At 34.8% G+C, this 20,733-nt stretch overlaps 2 protein-coding genes across 2 annotated transcripts; one reads left to right on the top strand and one right to left on the bottom strand.

The window, feature by feature from the left end:
- Positions 1-6,895: 6,895 nt before the first annotated feature.
- hamp (hepcidin antimicrobial peptide) lies at positions 6,896-8,573 on the top strand. The gene is made up of 3 exons (XM_058747162.1): positions 6,896-7,027; positions 7,318-7,413; positions 8,157-8,573. Exons 1-3 carry the CDS (start codon positions 6,941-6,943, stop codon positions 8,253-8,255), a joined length of 282 nt encoding a protein of 93 aa, XP_058603145.1. The 5' UTR covers positions 6,896-6,940; the 3' UTR covers positions 8,256-8,573.
- A 9,580-nt stretch (positions 8,574-18,153) lies between these two features.
- On the bottom strand, positions 18,154-19,756 carry LOC131522060 (uncharacterized). The gene is made up of 2 exons (XM_058747282.1): positions 19,295-19,756; positions 18,154-19,096 (listed from the first exon to the last, which is right to left on the bottom strand). Exon 2 carries the CDS (start codon positions 19,038-19,040, stop codon positions 18,291-18,293), a length of 750 nt encoding a protein of 249 aa, XP_058603265.1. The 5' UTR covers positions 19,041-19,096; positions 19,295-19,756; the 3' UTR covers positions 18,154-18,290.
- Positions 19,757-20,733: the final 977 nt, after the last annotated feature.

Raw genomic sequence — 20,733 nt, 5'->3', positions numbered from 1 at the left:
TTTAAACCAAATCAATGGTTGCAGTGTTTTGGAAATGACTTTTGGAAAAAAAAACAATGCGTCTATTTTTCTGCAGTGTATGAAAGGCTTTTTGTAACGCACAGTGAAATGATGTTGGGTTTGAGTCTATAAAAGTCTCCATGGTACTCGAGACCTTGGGTGACTCTCCAAAGCACACAAAAGCGATCAGTTTGGCGCGTAACATAGACGTTTGGGGCCGCCGGAGTCCTCGCTGTATGGGCTGTGTTCTTGCTGAAGGACTTGATTGTCGCAGCTGAACTGATGTCAGAGCGCAGTGAACCCGTCTGCTCGCAGCTGCCCAGCTCTTTTGTGTTTTACAGCGCTGTAACGCCGCTTCAGCAGAAGCCATTGTTCGGCTGCGGGGTTCTGTGTGCGGCGATTACAGGAGAGGAGCTTGTCGCTCTTATTTATTCATACAGGTTCATGCCTCTATTCCCCACTGCCTCTCATCTAGTCTTAGTGTAGGAGCGCTCTTCTATTTTCTCCAGAAGAGCTGGTGGTGTCTCGCTTTACTGAGCAGCCGAGTGACTTGGAACGGAAGGCGACACGCTGACTTCCTCTTCACTTTTCTGTGAATGTTCATCATTGCAACAGCCGTCTCATTGTCTTTTGCAAGAATAAATGCGAAAAGGTCGAAAGCAAACAAATTTGGACGAGTGCATTCGTCTATAAAATCAATAGCTTTTATTTATTTATTAGGCTGGATGAAAATGAAATCTGATGGCGCTTGATGAAAGAAGCGGAAACTCACAAATATCAGGTCAGGCGGTGGGATGAAGGCTAATAGAACCACAGATCGTGGGGGTCAAATATAAAATAGGAAGAAATATGAATAAACAGAAGGGATGAGGAAAGGGTGAAATGGCATAATTTGGACTCAAAGTGAATTTGCAGCAAAATACAGATTTTGATTGGACGGGTGATCTTTGACATTAGCAACAAAAGATAAGGAAGGCATTTTCTCCTTTCTTATCGTGCTGTTCTAAAATATATGGAATAGATAATTATCCCCGGTTTCACAGACGAGGGTTAAGCCTAATCCTAGAGTAAAATGTAAGTCTGAGTTGTTCCAACTGAAAGAAACTTGCATTGACTGATCTTTGTTTTGCCTCAAGATGCACACCAGTAATGTTTTTTTTCTAAGAACGTTTATAAAAGTTACTTAAATGTCCTAACTGAACTATGGTGTAATCCTGGTTTAGTCTAAGCCCTGTCTGTGAAACCGGGCCTAAATGTGTATATGTATGTGTATGTGTGTGTATGTGTGTGTATGTGTATGTATATGTATATGTATATGTATATATATATATATATATATATATATATATATATATATATATATATATTTATGTTTTATTTTTTTTCCTTTATTTTTTTATCTTTATACTATATGTATATTATATTATATTATTTTAGTTATTCATTTTATTATTTTGTATTTACATTTTAATTTAATTTAATTTATTTATTTAATTTAAATATTTTATTTTATTTCCTTTATTTCTTATTATTTATTTATTATGTTGTATAATTTATATATTATATTATTTCATTTATTTATTTATTTTATTTTTATTAATTAATATTTTTTCTTGTCTTTTGTATTTATTTATTTATTTAAATATTATTTTTTATTTGATTTTATTTTGTCTTTATTTTTGTTATTATTTTTATCTTATTATATTTATAATATTATTTATATATTATAGTAATGTAGCAGTTTATTTTTTATTATTTTTGTTTTTCTTCTTTTGAGTTTATTTGTTAATATATTATGTATTTTTATTTATTTATGTCTATTTATTTATTTATTTATTTATATATAACTGTTTTTTTTTTAAATCTTATTTTGTTTTCCATTCCGATTTGTTTCTACAATCATTATAGAAATTATTTTTCCTCTCTTGCCGCTGTTCAGGCAAGATCCTTGCATTTCACAACAGATGTGAAGTAACTACATTTTCACCTATATAATCTGATTATCTGACACATTTCATTTCCCATTAGCTTCCTGTTTAGCGCGAAATCCCTGCTGAAGCAAATCGTTCACACATGGCATAAGTAGGACAGAGGACTATTAATGGCTTCTTTCAGTATTATTAGCTGATTGTTAAGGTGTGATTTTGTAGGTGTGATTGGTCAATAATGCTTTTAGCTCTAGGCTTAGTGAAGTGTCAATGGATGATCCATCAAATATTATGGCATCCTTTTGCTTGTTGCTTTATTCTGAAGCCTGAACATGAGGTTCAGCGGCTATTCAAAGATACTGGACTCTGTTTTCCATTCTTGCTTTATTCAATAGATGCTTTATTTAATGGTACATACTGTTCTGCACTACTTCCACCATCTGTTATTCTCCAGCAGGGCCAGAAACACCTTGACTGAGTCAATCAGGTGTTGAAGGTCAAGTAGCTTCATTCACCTCGCCACAATAGAGACCTCATGTACCATTAAAATTGAAAAAAGCTTGTTGTCTACTATAAACAGAAATGGCGAGGAGCCGTTCTGCATGACTTCATGTGCCCGCTGTCTCTTTTTTTTTTGGTCATATATTGAGAAATAAATTGAAAAAGCAAGCAAACGAATAAAAAGCCAACGGCAACAACTGTTGTGTAGTGAAACTGGCTGTAAAATTGAGAAGACAGAAAAAGCACAACAACGAGCACCTTGCCTGTGTAGGCACCATTTCAAGCTTTTTCTATTGAAGAACTCTGACTTTTACATTTAATATTTATTGTATTGTCCTAAAATGTGATATATTTATTTATAATTATATTTATTATGCTGTCCTTAAATGTCTTTTTATTTTATTTTATTTTTCAGCTTTAAAGCTACATCCATCAAACTCAGAAGAGCATTTCATACTTTTCCAACTTTGGATGATTTTTCCCCTAACTAGATCAGACATGATGCACTTCTGACATAAAGACTATATTAAAAGGTAAACAGCATATTTACAGTATGTTGCCTTCTAAGATTTTTTTAAAAAGTTTTTCATGCTAATTTCTTAGGCACAATCACATCTCTCAGAAGACAATCCCAGAATGCATTGCATTATTCTTATTTAAAAAAAGAAAAACATCCAAAAGGATGGTATAAATATTTTTTACCCAACTTTGAATGCTTTATGCTTATTATTTGCTAAACAACATGCTTACATCAAAACCTATTAAAATCAATTGTTAATCAAATCTTCTGCATTTAAAATATCTCACTTTTCTTGTGTAATCAACATTTTTTTCAACTTTAATATGCATGCTTCAGTTTTATTATATGCAGTGACAAATGCGTGTTTATGCAAAAAAAGCAAAACCTAACACAAACTATATGCAATTGCAAAATCTTTAGAATATGAAAAAAAAAAAAAAGTTTGTTTTAAACTAAACATTTATTGGTTTTTAAGAGGAATAACATACAAAATAACACATCAAAATTACATAAATCCAAAAAGGCTCACTTTTCAGTTGTGATGTTGCCTGTGAAGGCAGCTGCATGTATTTCTAAAGAAAACAGCATAAAGTTGGTCTGTTTTGATGGTTTTAGATGGGATTTGGTTTCAGTGCAGCTGTTAAAAACCAGCAAAACACCAGATAGTAGACCAGCAAAAACCATCTAAGACCATCAAACCACCTTTCTAGCAGCTTTCGTTTCTGTAGTAGCTCACTATTGGTTGTTTTCACCTGGTTTCATTAGAACAGGCTTTTTGTAAAGGCTAGATATCGATCGTCATGTTTTGGTGGTGATCTGTTTGGGAAAGCGCGAGTGGATGAGTTCTTGTAAGAGGTGGTATCCGTGCAGGTAAGAGAGGAGGAGAGGGGTCATTGGCCCGGGACAGAGGAGAGAGACGGGCTGTGGCGCCTGTCAGGTCGACAGCAGCGTCTGCGTCTGTTTGAGCAGAAGATCCCAGCTGATAGCGCTGGCGTCGCTCTCCAACAGACGCACAGCTCTTGAGAAAGACTGCTTACCCGGGAAATACTGCAAACAAGAACACCACAGCTTGTGCTGCACTGTTTTTGAGAGATGATGCAAAGTAATAATGAATCAGGGTTTTGAAAGAGACACTGTGTTTCACATAAATTAATCAAACTTATTAACTAAAAACACACCGTTTTAATTATCTCAAATAAAATATAAAAACTTATTTTATCTTAAAAACTTACTGTACTAAAAAAATAAAACTAAACCTGAATAAAAATGTAATTAAAATAAAAAATAAAAATGACTGAAACAAACAACTAAATGACCAAAAACAGAATTTACAAAAATAAAAAAAATTATCTTAAAGAACTTATTGTCCAAAAAAATAAAACTAAACCTGAAGTAACAATAAATAAACATTTGTATAATCAAAAAAAATCTATTAAAAATAATTGAAGCACACAACTAAATTACAAAAACAGAAAATATGAAATCAGAACATATGAAAATAAAAAATAATTCATAATACTAATAAACACACACACACACATTTTATTATATAATATAATATTAAAAATTTCCAATACAATTCAAATTCGTTTTTAGAGTATTTTTCATAATGAATATCAATATTTGTGCCATAAAAATATAAGTATAGACATATTTTAAAAAATGACTGAAACACACAACTGAATGACTAAAATCTGAAAATAAAAACTCATTCAAAATACAAAAAAATATATAATATCTAAACACTAAAATAATATATATTAGTGTCATATATAGATTAAAAATAGAACTTGTGATTAAAATTAAATAACTGGCTTCTATGTGTCATTGTACTAAAGCAAAAACAAATTATTAAAAATATATGGCCATCTAGAAAATATTTACTTTGTATTTAGCATTTCTGTTTTTCCTCTGCCCGTTAAACATTGTCAATTCAATTCAGATTAATTTGTTGAACATTTTTCATAATAAATATCAGCTTTACAAAAATGAACATGACAATTTCTATGGAAACAGCACAGATACAAAGAATATGGGATATATTTTCTAACATGAACATTGCATGGAAAGAGAATTTGTTACTATTTAAATACATTACATTATGTATATATTTTTCCGTTTCCCACAGATATCCTGACATCTCCTATGTGGCCTCTTTGTTATGCACACTTTGACAAATATCATCAAGGTATTCCATGCATACAGGATATTAGCACACTGTGCACAGTATGCATACGGCATTATTACTGTGGTGCTGCAGTTCTGATTAAAAAATAAATAAAAATAGGGAATTCTCATTGCAATGCATTTCATGATGCCTATGATCATAGATTATATAAAGAGCATTTACTGTGATTTATACCAGTAAGAAACAGAAATAGCAAGAAAAAAATGTATCACCCACAAAGTGCATTACTACATAATTCAAGCAGAATCTTAAATCATTATTCCCCAAAATGTGACCTAGACTTGTCCTTTATTTAATGGAAATTCTGTCATTAGGAGAATAATAAATTGAGAGACGCAGATGGTTTGGTCTGTGTTTCATGGCGATTTCATCTGCACTTTAAATTCTTCAGAACGATAATTGAAATCATTATTGGTGTCCATCATGAGGCTGTTGTGGTTTATATTTATTGACATTATTGACAGACGCTGGCAGAAGGTTATCTGACGCTTACACAACTCATGAATCGTGTGAGGACAAGGCACTGTTATTAGTTTATCTATACAGCAACAATTACAGTGAGTTTATTCAAAGTGTTTCTCATTCATCACGTGTGTCTCACACTGAGTTAATGACTCATGTTACATGTGTATCACACTTTATCATGGGATTTCCCCCTTTTTTTCCTATAACCGAAAAAATATATAAATAAATAATAATAAAAATAATAATACATGGTCAAGTTTTAGATTTTTTAACAGCAGTTAACAGCATTTATTTTTTCCATTCTGCCCATTATTAGAATATTAAGCATTTTAATTTTCAAATAATTCAAATTGATTTGTAGACCATTTTTCATAAATATTAGCTTTACAAAAGATAGTGGCATAAAGCAGGAAGTATGAAAATTTCACTGTAAATGGTACATACAAAAGAATATGGGACATATTTTCTAACATGAACATTACAAGGAAAGAGAATTTGTTACTGTTAAAACACATTACAATGCATTAAATTACATTACATTAATACATTACATTATGTAGCATTTTTTCTATTTATTTAATGATTTAATTTATTTTATTTTTAATGAGAATGTATTAAAGTGTATTTATTTTATTTTTCTATTTTATTCAAATTTTATAAAAATATATATTTAAAAATAAATAAATAATATATATATATATATATATATATATATATATATATATATATATATATATATATATATAATATTATATTGTCCCATTTTTATTTTCGGAGTCATAATGAAAAAGCATACATTTCTCTTGGGGAAGTAAACAGAAAACTGACAGCACTGATGTTCATTTTTTTTTTAAAGGTCTGGTGTATATTATACTTTAATGGACAACCTAAGGATTATATTGATTTAGGAGTATGAAGGAAAATAATATGTCATTTAAAACCGAACTTTTGACACTATATCATTTAAAACTGACATTTTATCAGTATCGAGGCTCCTTCTTTTGCTGCGGAGTTCATGTAAACCAATGCAATGCTTATTGGTTATCAAAACTCTGTCTTGATTCATTGATTCATTCTTTCTTTTATCTCTATACTGTAGATTTGCTGTAATTTCCACCGCTGTGCTGCTGCTGAGAGTTTCCAGTGTTGTGTAAGAGCTGACGGGAAGAGTCTTGCAGGTCAAAGGGCTCTCTGAGCTCAGTATAAATATCAGAGCAGCGCCTGTCATAAGCAGAAGAAAGAGTAAAGCTTACAGAAGAACAGAGGAATCACTTCAGCAGATATCATCCTCTACATCAGCTCCTCAAGAGAACAGCCTTCAACGTTACAGAAGTGAAAATGAAGTTGACACGTGTGGCTCTCGCTGCTGCAGTCCTCATCGCATGCGTCTGCTTCCTCCAGACCACAGCCGTACCCTTCACACAGGTGAGCGTCTGTGCTGAAACGACATGGATGGGTGCATGCAGAACCATCATTAATATTATTTACTTTCAGTGCATTATACGGTATATGCATGCTTCATACTAAGTCTTACCATGAAACTGTCATATTAAACATCTTTACATTTATGACATGCTTAACATGTCTTACTGGTGAACATTTTAAACAAAATGTCATGCAACTTCAATATATTTTTAGCATTATCACTAATGATTTGCTCCCCTAATGAAAAACATACTACCCGTTTTAAAGTCTTACCTTCTATATTTCATCAGGAGACTGAAGATGAGCATCATGTGGAGAGTGAAACACCACAGAAGAACGAGCATCTGACAGAAACTTCACAGGAACAAACAAACCCAAATCCTCTGGTATGTAACCGGATCAGATTTTTTATTTTATATTATTAATTGGAAATTTAATTTAATGAAACACTTTCTATTTTTTTATTGGTTTTTATGTTTTTTTTCTTCTTATTTATTTATTTATTTATTTATTTTTTATAATTAATTAATTGATTATATTTTTTATTTTTAAAATTAAAATGAGCTTTTTTTTAAAATGAGCATATACATGTTGATGGGTCATGCTCAAAACCTTCTGATGGCATCTATCTTTGTGGCTATGCCGTGGTGTCAGACACTGGGGAGATAAAAGAGGATTATAATTCGGCTCAAGCTGCTGAATTAGTAGCGTTAATACGTGTGGTTAATTACACACACACACATGCTGTATATAATTAATAGATTTAATTCATGATAATTTTGAATTATTATTTTTTTTAAATTTATATTTAACTAAACACTTTTTATTTTATATTATTTATATTCATATTTAAATGATTTATTATTTAATATTATTTTTATCATTAGTTACTTTAATATTGTTTTTAAATTATTATAATTTTTTTTTTTTTTTTTTACATTTTTATTTAATCAAACACTTTATATATTCTACATTTGGGTCGTTCCAAGCTATAAAAACTATTAATTGATATTATTATTAATTCATTTGTAATAATATGAAATAATTCATATGTTAATTTTGGTTTAAATTTTAATTTAATGTGTTTAGGAGGTCCTAAATAACATGTAATTTCTTTTCCCCCCTTTAGGCGTTCTTCAGGGTGAAACGTCAGAGCCATCTGTCCCTGTGCAGATACTGCTGCAACTGCTGCCGCAACAAAGGCTGCGGATACTGCTGCAAATTCTGATCCTGCGGGTGTTTTATTTTTTACCAAGTTCTGTGTGCTCAGGAAAAGAGTTTCTTTGAAACATTAACTTATTTGGACTTTTGTCTTCAAAACCCTTCTGAAATGATTTTCCCTGTGGCATCATGTTGTTTGAAACGGGTATAAATGCAGGCTTTGTCTCCATGCATTCTACTTTGTAAAAGTTGCAGCTACTGAAATTTAACTAACAATATGAGAACTCGCCTACTTTTGTTAACGCTTTTATGATTTTGTGTTTTATACATGTATATATTTTCATGTCTGTGTACAATGATTGTTTAGTAAATGTAAAGCTTTTGGATAGGCTATTTGTAATACAATGATTTTACATTTGAACTGTTGTTGTTTGAGGTCAGTCTGTGGTGAATCTCTAGGGGCGCTAAACACCGAAACACAGACACAGACACACACACACACACACACACACACACACACACACACACACCCCACCTATATGAGGCAGAAATGCTGTATTTGTGCACCTCAGAGACATTCGGAGTCTACAGCAGAGACACCAGCTCTGTTTAAAACCTACGACCAGCATCTTAAATTAAATGGAACCTCATAAGTGACACTCAAATTATATAAATTATTATAATATTATATTATTACACTATAATATTATCGGCATATTATTATACTGTTATTATATACTATATCATAATTATTATTTTTTAATTATTAGGTTCTTATTTTTATTTTTAAGTAGCTATTAAGTATTTTTTAAAAGTAATTAATATTATTTCTTACTGATGTCATAAGTGTGTGTGTGTGGCTATAAGAAATGATATTAAGAGTACCTTTTAAATAACCTTTTTTAATTAAAAACTTTGTATTTTATATTTTACATATTCTTACACACATAAATTTTTATTTTTATTTATATTTGACATAATATATGTGTTACATGTTAGGCAATTGCAAAGAAATCTATAAAAATAATACTATTATTAATGATATCAATAATTAATAATTTAATTAATCTAAATATTATTTTTTAACCTTTTAAATAAATGTGTTAATATTATATTTTTTTAAAATTTTTATTTTTTATTTTAATTAAACACACACACAAATATTTATACTACTGTCAACTTTTAATTAGACTAAACTATTTTTCATCAATATCTTTGACATTCAATGGCATTTATTTTTTCTCTCTCTTTGTTTGAGCCTGATGCTGCCCAAATTTTTAGCCTGCCTTTGCATCCTTAAAATACTCCCTAGAAAGGTGTCTGACTAGATTTGATAACAGACACTGGAATTCAGACACGTAAAGCTTGTTTCTAAAGTGGCCTCTCAAATCTCAACAGCTTTTTCATCATATATTGTATATAATTCATACTGAACTTGTGTCAGCGGCGTTATTCAATATGCTTGAGATTCCTAAGCAGAATGGATGAAGACTTTAATCAAGGCAAACCACCAACGCAAACATGCCGCCTGGCTCTTCGTTATGTCGATTGCAGGCAGCACCTGGAGTCGTTAGTTTTAATTAGTACAAAGGAATGTTGGCAGTCACTCTCATTCCTTCTCTGTGTCTGACTGATGAGGACCTTTTGGTGACTACAGTTTGGAGAGATTTATTTATTTTGTAATAATAAGTTTATATATATATATATATAGGAATATAACATCATTATTAAGATTTGGTCTGAAATTTGGTCATATGAATCATGCAAATCATATACTTTTTTTTTTTAAAGAAATTACTTTCATTCAGTAAGGATGCATTAAATTGATGCATCAAAAGTGGCAATGAAGACATTTATAATGTTACAGTGTTTAATTTATAATGTTGAACTTTCTATTAATCAAACAATCTTGAAATGTATCGGTTTCCTTAAAAATATGAAGCAGCACAACTTTTCAACATTGATAATAATTAGAAATGTTTCTTGAGAAGCAAATCAGCATATTAATGATTTCTGAAGGATCGTGTGACACTGAAGACTGGAGTCATGATGCTGAAAATTCAGCTTTGATCACAAGTAATAAATTACATTTTATAATATATTCACATAGAAAACTGTTATTTTAAATTGCAATAATATTTCACAATTTATTTGTTTCGCCCCCTGTATTTGATCAAATAAATGCTTCATTGGTGAGCAGAAGGGATTTTTAACCCCAACTTTTGAATGGTAATATTTTTTCGGAATACTCAGAATATAATACACAAAAAGGTGTGTTATACTTTTTTATATATATATAGTATTATTTATAAAAAAAAAAATAAAAAAAAAAGAAGATTATTATAATAAAATATTTTTCAAATTACTTCATATTATCATTCATCATATAATTCATATTATCCTTTTTGGACTTGCATGGTCAGCATGACATCTTATTATTGTATGCAAAAGAGCTGAATATTCATTGTGTTCCACAGAAAAATTAACAGCATACAGATTCTGAATGACATTAGGGGAGCAGGCTAAATGATGACAGAAATTTCATTTTTAGGTGAACTATCCCTTTAAGACTTGGGACACTCCAGTAGTTTCATTGGTATGTAAAGTCTTATCTTGGCTCCAACAACTGGAACTTCACAGCAGCAGCTCATGGATTCTGGCTCGTTCCAGAACAAATGCATGATATCGGCTGTGTGATTTGGGTTCTGTCTGCTCTCTCTGTATTGCTCTTCATACAGAATATACTGTATCAAGTCCCTCCATTTCACCATCTGTATCTGCATATGCTCAGAAATTTTAACAGTGGCCAAACACAGAACCACATAACAGTGCAGAGATTAATATATAAAGGCTGGTCTCTCATGCATAATTTAGCATACTCATGTGTTTCACAGCCATAAATTGAGAGCAAAGTTTTTATATGACTATGATATTACACCAAGACCCTCCTCGAGTGAACCACATGCGGTATTTCCCGCTGTTTTAACGCTGAGTTTCTTTTATCTCAGAAAGTCGAAATACTTGAACGAGTTTATGATGTAATGTAAACATAGCAGAACCGAGGAGACGTGCATAGTAGCAGAAAACGCCTGGGTTTTGGTTTAGTTTTCATACTTTCTGAAGGTAATGACTGAAAAGTGGTTTGACCAATAGCGTGCAGGCGTCGTACAGAATCGACCAATCGTGGAATGCGAGAAGGCGGGATCTACAGTGAACTTCAAAGCGATTTAAATACGCGTTAATAAGGACCGAGTATGTCAAAATAATGCCAAATCTCGGACATTTTATGCAATGTGGTCATTTCTGCATTCGCTTAACCACTTACATTTTTAAAGGAACCAAAGACAATAATTAGCGGTTATTCGGTCATTTAATATTCACGTGTGTATTTTATCGTGCGTTATTCAGCTGGAACTTACACTGGAGATCAATGCAACAATGTAAATGTAAGTACTGACATTTTCAGGTATATTATTGGTCACAAACTATTATGTTTTAAATGTATGTGCTGTTTCAAGTCCACCCTCTCAATCATGCATAATCACTCAATGCATTTGGCAAAATTTTCAAATCAAGGTTCATTGTTTGTGTGTCGTGTATGAATGAACTTCACTGACACTGAATAATTCACTCAAAAAGACCAAATTCTGCAGTTATTTACTCACTACAAACCTCTATGACTTCTTATATTTATTCATGGAGACAAAAGGAGATGGTTTGCAGAAATACAGCACCTAAGTTTTTCTTCATTGAGGGCCATTCAAAAATAGCTGAGCATTATTTGCCTGTTATTTTAGTTTAATTAATAATAGTTTTAATGATTTTTATTTATATATTTTCTGTCCTTTCAATTTTTAATGTTTTAGTAATTCTTATGTTAGTTTTTGACATTTTTATTAGTTTTTTAAAATGTCTAAATAGTTTTTATTAATTTCTTTTAATTAATTAGTAGTTATCTTGCATCTTACTACATCAAATTAATAACTAAATAAAATTAAATAAAAATGTTTCCTTGGCAATCAGCTGATATAAAATTTAATTAAATGTATTTTGTTTAAATAAAAATGAAAATTATTTTGTATGATTTTAATGTATATATATATATATATATATATATATATATGGTATCAGGCTTATACAGTCATGGTAAATATGATCAAAGAAGGCTGTGAAAATTAATCTGCATTGTTATTCCTTTTAATCTTTTATTTAAAAAATTCCCAAAAATCTAACCTTTCATTGGATAATAAGAATTTTAAATGGGGGGGAAATATCATTATGAAATAAATGTTTTTCTCTAATACACATTGGACACAATTAACGGCACCCTTTTATTCAATACTTTTTGAAACCTCCATTTGCCAGTTTAACAGCTCTAAATGTTCTCCTATAATGCCTGATGAGGTTAGAGACACCTGACAAGAGATCAGAGACCATTCCTTCATCCAGAATCACTCCAGACCCTTTAGATTCACAGCTCCATGATGGTGCTTCTTCTCTTCAGTTCACTCATGTTCTACAGGGTTCAGGTCAGAGGACTGGAATGGCCAGCAGAAGCTTGGTTTCGTGCTCAGTGACCCATCTTTGTGTTGTTTTTGAGGTTTGTGTTTGGATTATTGTACGGTTGGAAGATCCAAACATGGCCCATTATAAGATTTCTAACAGAATCAGTCACTTATTGATTTTTTATCTGTTGGTATTTGATAGAATCCATGATGCCATGTGTCTAAACAAGATGTCCAGGACCTCCAGCAGAAATACAACATCAAAAATACAGCAGTATATTTCATTGTACACATGGGGTACTTTTTATCCCTGTGTTCACCAAACCCATCTTGAGTGTTTGCTACTAAAAAGCTCATTTTTTAGTTTCATCTGACCACAGAAGCCAGTCCCATTTGAAGTTCCAGTAGTGTCTGATAACTGAATATGCTGGAGTTTGTTTTTGGATGAGCGAGGAGAATTTTTCTTGAAACCCTTCCAAACAACATGTGGTGATGTAGCTGCTGTTTGACCATTTTTTTTTAAGGTTTTCTGACCCCGAGACTCAACTATTTTCTGCAATTCTCCAGCTGTGGTCCTTAGCCTTTAGAGTCTTTAGCCACTCAAACTCTCCTCCTCACCGTGCATTAGGACGATATAGACACACGTCCTCTTCCAGGCAGATTCATTTTATGTTGATTGGAAATTCTTAATTATTGCCCTGATGGTAGAAATAGGAATTTTCACTGCTCTAGCTCTTTTCTTAAAGACACTTCACTAATTTGTGAAGCTCAATTATCTTTTGCTGCACATCAGAAATATATTCTTTGGTTTTTCTCATTGTGATGGATGATTAAGGGAATTTGGCCTTTGTTTTCCCTCCTATTTATATTACTCCTATAAGCCATGGCTGGATAATTTCATGTTCATAATTACCCTGGAGTGCTCAAAATTGTGAATATGAATGGGAATATACTTCAGAGATATTTTACTTATAAGAATTTCTAGGGGTACCAATAATTTTGTCCAACGTGTATTTGAGAAATACATTAATTTCATAATGAGATTTTCCCCCATTTTCAACTGTTTTAGTTTAATGAAAGGTTCGATTTTTTATGATTTTTAAAAAATAAAAGGTCAAAGGGATTAATAGTGCAGGTTTATTTTCAGAGCCTTCTTTGATCATATTTACCAATGGTGCCAATACTTTTGGCCATGATTGTATATATATATATATATATATATATATATTACATAGTATATTTTGTTCAAGACATCTCATGTGCTTTTTAACTGATCTCTGACAGGTTTCATTATATGGAAAAGAGCAACTGGGACATTCTGCTGCTTTTGTGTTGCACTGAAGAAAGAAAATTCTCCAGATTCAGAACGACGTGAGGGTGAGTAGATGATTTTCTTATTCGGGTGAACTGTTCCTTTAAGACGTTCCATATGCTCGCACTGGGATGCAGTGCAGGTGATTGTGAAGTAACATAGAGGGGCAGAATGGTCTAATATTAGTGAGTCACAGCACTGCTTTGTTCTTGCTGACTACATGACTTCAGTAGGCAAATGCGTGCAGCACCGCTCCTGCACAAATAACTCAAAGGAAAGCAAAAAAACAAAACAAAACAAAACACGGCTCATATATTCCTCCTCCCTCTCTCTCTCGTCCAGCTGTCTATCGGTGCACGGCCTCTTTCATTCCAGTACAAGAGAGCAAAAAAAAAAATTGTCTATTCATTTGTCTCAACCAAGATGCATTATAGTAGCTGTTCAGAATGTGCAGAAGATAAGAAAAACAAGACGAGATGTTTGTAGACGTGCTCCGGTGGGACAGGAGGGATTGAATTTGCAAGTATAGGGCGAGTTCTATTGAATATATAAACAGATTCTTCAATTACTGCAACTTTTCTGTCCCTGGGAAAACTATGGAAACAGTCTATAATTTTAAATAAGGTAATAGCTTTAAACTTTTAATTACTTTTTTCTCATTTCTAAGATTGTTGAAAGGTTAACTTTTGGGTTTGTGCCCTGACTAGACTTTCCCCTTAATAGTGAGCTCATTAAAAAGTGTTCAAATCATGGACATTCAACTTTGCAGTTCTTTGTGAGAACATTTTTTTTGTTTATGTCAGCAATTTGTATTTTTATTTTTATAACTTACTATTCCCAATACTGCTGCCATAAGCATCACACCAAGCATTTTAAACATAAAAGAAATGTATGTATGTATGTATTTATTTATTTATTTATTTATTTAAAGTGTGAGGCTGGCACATATTAAATTTTACACACACACACACACACACACATATATATATATATATATATATATATATATATACAGGTGCTGGTCATATAATTAGAATATCATCAAAAAGTTGATTTATTTCACTAATTCCATTCAAAAAGTGAAACTTGTATATTATATTCATTCATTACACACAGACTGATATATTTCAAATGTTTATTTCTTTTAATTTTGATGATTAGAGCTTACAGCTCATGAAAGTCAAAAATCAGTATCTCAAAATATTAGAATATTACTTAAGACCAATACAAAGAAAGGATTTTTAGAAATCTTGGCCAACTGAAAAGTATGAAAATGAAAAGTATGAGCATGTACAGCACTCAATACTTAGTTGGGGCTCCTTTTGCCTGAATTACTGCAGCAATGCGGCGTGGCATGGAGTCGATCAGTCTGTGGCACTGCTCAGGTGTTATGAGAGCCCAGGTTGCTCTGATAGTGGCCTTCAGCTCATCTGCATTGTTGGGTCTGGTGTCTCTCATCTTCCTCTTGACAATACCCCATAGATTCTCTATGGGGCTCAGGTCAGGCGAGTTTTCTGGCCAATCAAGCACAGTAACACTATGGTCATTGAACCAGCTTTTGGTACCTTTGGCAGTGTAGGCAGGTGCCAAGTCCTGCTGGAAAATGAAATCAGCATTGATGGCTGCTTGACTGTGGACATCAGAAAACACAGTGGACCAACACCAGCAGATGACATGGCAGCCCAAATCATCACTTGGAAACTGTGGAAACTTCACACTGGACTTCAAGCAACATGGATTCTGTGCCTCTCCACTCTTCCTTCAGACTCTGGGACCTTGATTTCCAAATGAAATGTAAAATTTACTTTCATCTGAAAAGAGGACTTTGGACCACTGAGCAACAGTCCAGTTCTTTTTCTCCACAGCCCAGGTAAGACGCTTCTGACGTTGTCTCTGGTTCAGAAGTGGCTTGGTAGCCCTTTTCATGAAGACGTCTGAGCGTGGTGACTCTTGATGCACTGACTCCAGCTTCAGTTCTCTCCTTGTGAAGCTCTCCCAAGTGTTTGAATCGGCTTTGCTTGACTGTATTCTCAAGCGTGCGGTCATCCATGTTGCTTGTGCACCTTTTCCTACCCAAATTCTTCCTTCCAGTCAACTTTGTATTTAATATGCTTTGATACAGCACTCTGTAAATAGCCACACCTTTCAGTAATGACCTTCTGTGACTTACCCTCTTTGTGGAGGGCGTCAATGTTCGTCTTCTGGATCATTGCCAAGTCAGCAGTCTTCCCCATTATTGTGGTTTCAAAGAACAAGAGATACCCAGAATTTATACTGTAGGGATGGTCATTTATTCAAACTCAAATGTACATATTCTAATATTTTGAGATACTGATTTTTGACTTTCATGAGCTGTAAGCTCTAATCATCAAAATTAAAAGAAATAAACATTTGAAATATATCAGTCTGTGTGTAATGAATGAATATAATATACAAGTTTCACTTTTTGAATGGAATTAGTGAAATAAATCAACTTTTTGATGATATTCTAATTATATGACCAGCACCTGTATATATACAGGTGCATCTCAATAAATTAGAATGTTGTGGAAAAGTTCATTTATTTCAGTAATTTAACTCAGATTGTGAAACTCGTGTATTAAATAAATTCAGTGCACACAGACTGAAGTAGTTTAAGTCTTTGGTTCTTTTAATTGTGATGATTTTGGCTCACATTTAACAACAAATTAGAATACTTCATAAGACCAATAAAAAAAACATTTTTAGTGAATTGTTGGCCTTCTGGAAAGTATGTTTATTTACTGTATATGTACTCAATACTTGGTAGGGGCTCCTTTTTCTTTAATTACTGCCTCAATTCGGTGCGGCATGGAGGTGATCAGTTTGTGGCACTGCTGAGGTGGTATGGAAGCCCAGGTTTCTTTGATAGTGGCCTTCAGCTCATCTGCATTTTTTGGTCTCTTGTTTCTCATTTTTCTCTTGACAATACCCCATAGATTCTCTCTGGGGTTCAGGTCTGGTGAGTTTGCTGGCCAGTCAAGCACACCAACACCATGGTCACTTAACCAACTTTTGGTGCTTTTGGCAGTGTGGGCAGGTGCCAGATACTGCAGAAAAATGAAATCTTAAAAAATCTTTAAAAAGCTGGTCAGCAGAAGGAAGTGCTCCAAAATTTCTTGGTAAACGGGTGCAGTGACTTGGACCAACACAATGGACCAACACCAGCAGATGACATTGCACCCCAAATAATCACAGACTGTGGAAACTTAACACTGGACTTCAAGCAACTTGGGCTATGAGCTTCTCCACCAAACTTGCTCTCATCTGAAAAGAGGACTTTGGACCACTGGGCAACAGTCCAGTTCTTCTTCTCCTTAGCCCAGGTAAGACGCCTCTGACGTTGTCTGTGGTTCAGGAGTGGCTTAACAAGAGGAATACGACAACTGTAGCCAAATTCCTTGACATGTCTGTGTGTGGTGGCTCTTGATGCCTTGACCCCAGCCTCAGTCCATTCCTTGTGAAGTTCACCCAAATTCTTCAATCGATTTTGCTTGACAATCCTCATAAGGCTACGGTTCTCTCGGTTGGTTGTGCATCTTTTTCTTCCACAGTTTTTCCTTCCACTCAACTTTCTGTTAACATGCTTGGATACAGCACTCTGTGAACAGCCAGTTTCTTTGGCAATGAATGTTTGTGGCTTACCCTCCTTGTGAAGGGTGTCAATGATTGTCTTCTGGACAACTGTCAGATCAGCAGTCTTCCCCATGATTGTGTAGCCCACACTGTAAAAAATGACCGTGATTTTAACGGTAAAAAAGAATGTAAAATTTACAGGGAAAAACCGTAAATTGATGTTCCCAGAATTCCCTGCGCTGCATTTAAAATTTGGTTTGAATTTGATGTTTTTTTCTTTGAAATAACTAGGTTTCTTCTTAGTTTTTTCTTATCAGTTATGTTTATCAGGGTTGTATGTTACATCTAATGTTGTTAAATTAATGTTTATTGCATATTTCAGTTTAATGAGTCTCACCATGATGGTGTTTAGTGTTTGTGTGAATGACACTGTGCACCTTCTATATATGTTATTATTTAAAATCTGCTTGTGATGGGCTTTGGTTCATTACATTTACATTTACATTTAGTCATTTTGCAGATGCTTTTATCCAAAGCGACTTACAATTTGGGGAACACATGAAGCGATTCATCTTGAAGAGGCAATTCGACAAAGGAAGTGCTTGTAACACCAAGTCTCAGGCATTGTTTAAATAAGTACAAGCTAGCAAGGGAAGGAATAAGTAAGGAGAAAGATTTTTTTTTTTTTTTTTTATGTGTAGGTTGAAGTCAAGTAGTGTCGAAAGAGATGAGTTTTCAGCTGTTGCTTGAAGATTGACAGGGATCCAGTACTCCGAATATGGGTGGGAAGATCATTCCACCAGCCAGGAATGGTGAACGAGAATGTTCTGGAGAGTGATTTTGAGCCTCTTTGTGATGGTACCACGAGGCGTCGCTCACTAGCAGATCTCAGATTTCTGGAGGGGATGTAGATTCTTAATAGTGAGTGCATGTAGGCGGGTGCTGAGCCTGTGGTTGTTCTATGAGCAAGCATCAGTGTCTTGAACTTGATGCGAGCTGCGATTGGTAGCCAATGCAATGAGATAAAGAGAGGTGTAACATGGGCTCTTTTGGGTTCCTTGAAGACCAGTCGTGCCGCATTCTGAATCATTTGTAGAGGTTTGACTGTGTTTGATGGAAGTCCAGCCAGAAGAGCATTGCAGTAGTCCAGCCTAGAAATGACAAGGGCCTGGACAAGAAGTTGTGCAGCATGCTCCGTCAGAAAGGGCCTGATCTTTCTGATGTTGTGTAGTGCAAACCTGCAAGATCGAGCAGTCTTTGCAATGTGGTCTTTGAAGGTCAGCTGGTCATCAAAGATTACACCAAGATTTCTGACCGAAGTTGATGGGGTAATTGTTGATGAACCTAACTGGATCGTGATGTCATGCTGTAGAGTTGGAGCGGCAGGAAAGACAAGAAGCTCAGTCTTTGCCAGGTTGAGCTGGAGGTGATGTTCTTTCATCCATGCCGAGATGTCTGCCAGGCAACCTGAGATCCTTGCAGCTACCGTTGGATCATCTGGTTGAAAAGAGAGATAGAGCTGTGTGTCATCAGCATAGCAGTGGTAGGAGAATCCATGTGCCTGTATGATGGGACCCAGTGATGTAGTGTATGTGGAGAAGAGGAGGGGTCCAAGAACCGATCCCTGAGGAACCCCAGTGACCAGTGTATGTGCTTTGGATACCTCCCCTCCCCAGGCCACCCTGAAAGACCTACCAGTGAGATAGGATTCAAACCAGCGAAGTGGAATTCCAGCGATGCCCAGTGATGAGAGAGTGGAGAGGAGTATCTGATGATTGACAGTGTCAAACGCGGCAGATAGATCCAGCAGAATGAGGACTGATGATTTGGAATGGGCTTTTGCAATTCGCAGGGCTTCAGTGACCGAGAGAAGTGCAGTCTCAGTTGAATGGCCACTCCTGAAACCTGACTGTTTAGCGTCCAGTTTGTTGTTCTGTGAAAGAAACAATGAGACCTGGTTGAAGACAACACGTTCAAGTGTTTTCGCTATGAATGGAAGGAGAGAGACAGGTCTATAGTTTTCTATAAGAGAAGTGTTTAATGTAGGTTTTTTGAGCAGTGGGGTTACCCGAGCCTGCTTGAACGCAGTGGGGAAGATGCCTGTGAGGAGGGATGTGTTGATGATGTGTGTGAGTGTCGGTAAGAGCGTGGGAGAGATTGCTTGCAGAAGGTGCGAGGGATTGGGTCAAGAGGACATGTTGTAGGATGGTTGGAGAGGAGAAGTTTGGATACTTCAGCCTCCGTCAGGGGACAGAAGGAGAAAATGGGAGGTTTAGCAGTGGAAGTGGTTGGTTGGGGTCCTGTGCGTGGAGGTGAGAACTGATCACTGATCGATCTAGTTTTGTCTGTAAAAAGTAGCAAAGTCATCAGCTGTAATAGAAGTGGTGGGAGGTGGTGGAGGGGACAGAGGAGAGAATTAAATGTTCTGAAGAGATTACGCATGTCTGGAGCGCTGTTGATCTTGTTGTGGAAATGTGAGGATTTGGCAGTGTGGACATCAGCAGAGAAAGATGAGAGCAGAGACTGATACCTACTCAGGTCCGACGGGTTGTTTGATTTGTGCCATTTTCTCTCTGCCGCTCTGAGTTTAGTCCGATGTTCACGAAGAACATCAGATAACCAGGGGTTAGAAGGGGCAGTCCGTGCTGACCTAGAGGAGAGAGGACAAATGTCGTCTAGACAAGAAGTTAAGGTAGAGCATAAAGTTTCAGTAGCTGCGTTTACATCCAGAGATGAGAAATGGGTAGGTGAGGGAAGAGAGGAGGATACCACAGAGGAAAGATGGGAAGGAGAAAGGGAGCGCAGGTTTCGTCTAAAAGTAACCGGTAGGGGGGTTGGTGGCACACGGGTAGCAAAATGTAGTGTAAATGTAATGAAGAAATGGTCCGAGATATGTAGCGGTTGTACCAGAATGTTATCTGCAGTACAATTGCGTGTGTAAATTAAATCAAGTTGGTTGCCTGATTTGTGCGTGCTAGTAGTGGTAAGGCGATTGAGATCAAATGAAGCTAGTAGCGAGTGGAAGTCTGTAGCATAAGGCTTGTCTAGGTGAATGTTGAAATCACCAAAGACTAAGAGTGGAGTGCCATCCTCCACGAAAGAGGACAACAACCCGTCCAGCTCCTCTAGGAAGG

This window comes from Onychostoma macrolepis, chromosome 16 (assembly GCF_012432095.1).
Source record: "Onychostoma macrolepis isolate SWU-2019 chromosome 16, ASM1243209v1, whole genome shotgun sequence".
Classification (NCBI taxonomy): domain Eukaryota; kingdom Metazoa; phylum Chordata; class Actinopteri; order Cypriniformes; family Cyprinidae; genus Onychostoma; species Onychostoma macrolepis.
The sequence above is the reverse complement of the archived record's forward strand: the minus strand, read 5'-3'. Positions and strand labels throughout refer to the sequence as shown.

Excerpts from the sequence above, each read along its gene's own strand:
- hamp (XM_058747162.1), top strand. The coding sequence starts at position 6,941 with ATGAAGTTGACACGTGTGGCTCTCGCTGCTGCAGTCCTCATCGCATGC. Across the intron at positions 7,028-7,317 it reads CAGCCGTACCCTTCACACAG|GAGACTGAAGATGAGCATCA; the intron begins GTGAGCGTCTGT and ends ATATTTCATCAG. Across the intron at positions 7,414-8,156 it reads AAACAAACCCAAATCCTCTG|GCGTTCTTCAGGGTGAAACG; the intron begins GTATGTAACCGG and ends TCCCCCCTTTAG.
- LOC131522060 (XM_058747282.1), bottom strand. The coding sequence starts at position 19,040 with ATGAAAGAACATCACCTCCAGCTCAACCTGGCAAAGACTGAGCTTCTT.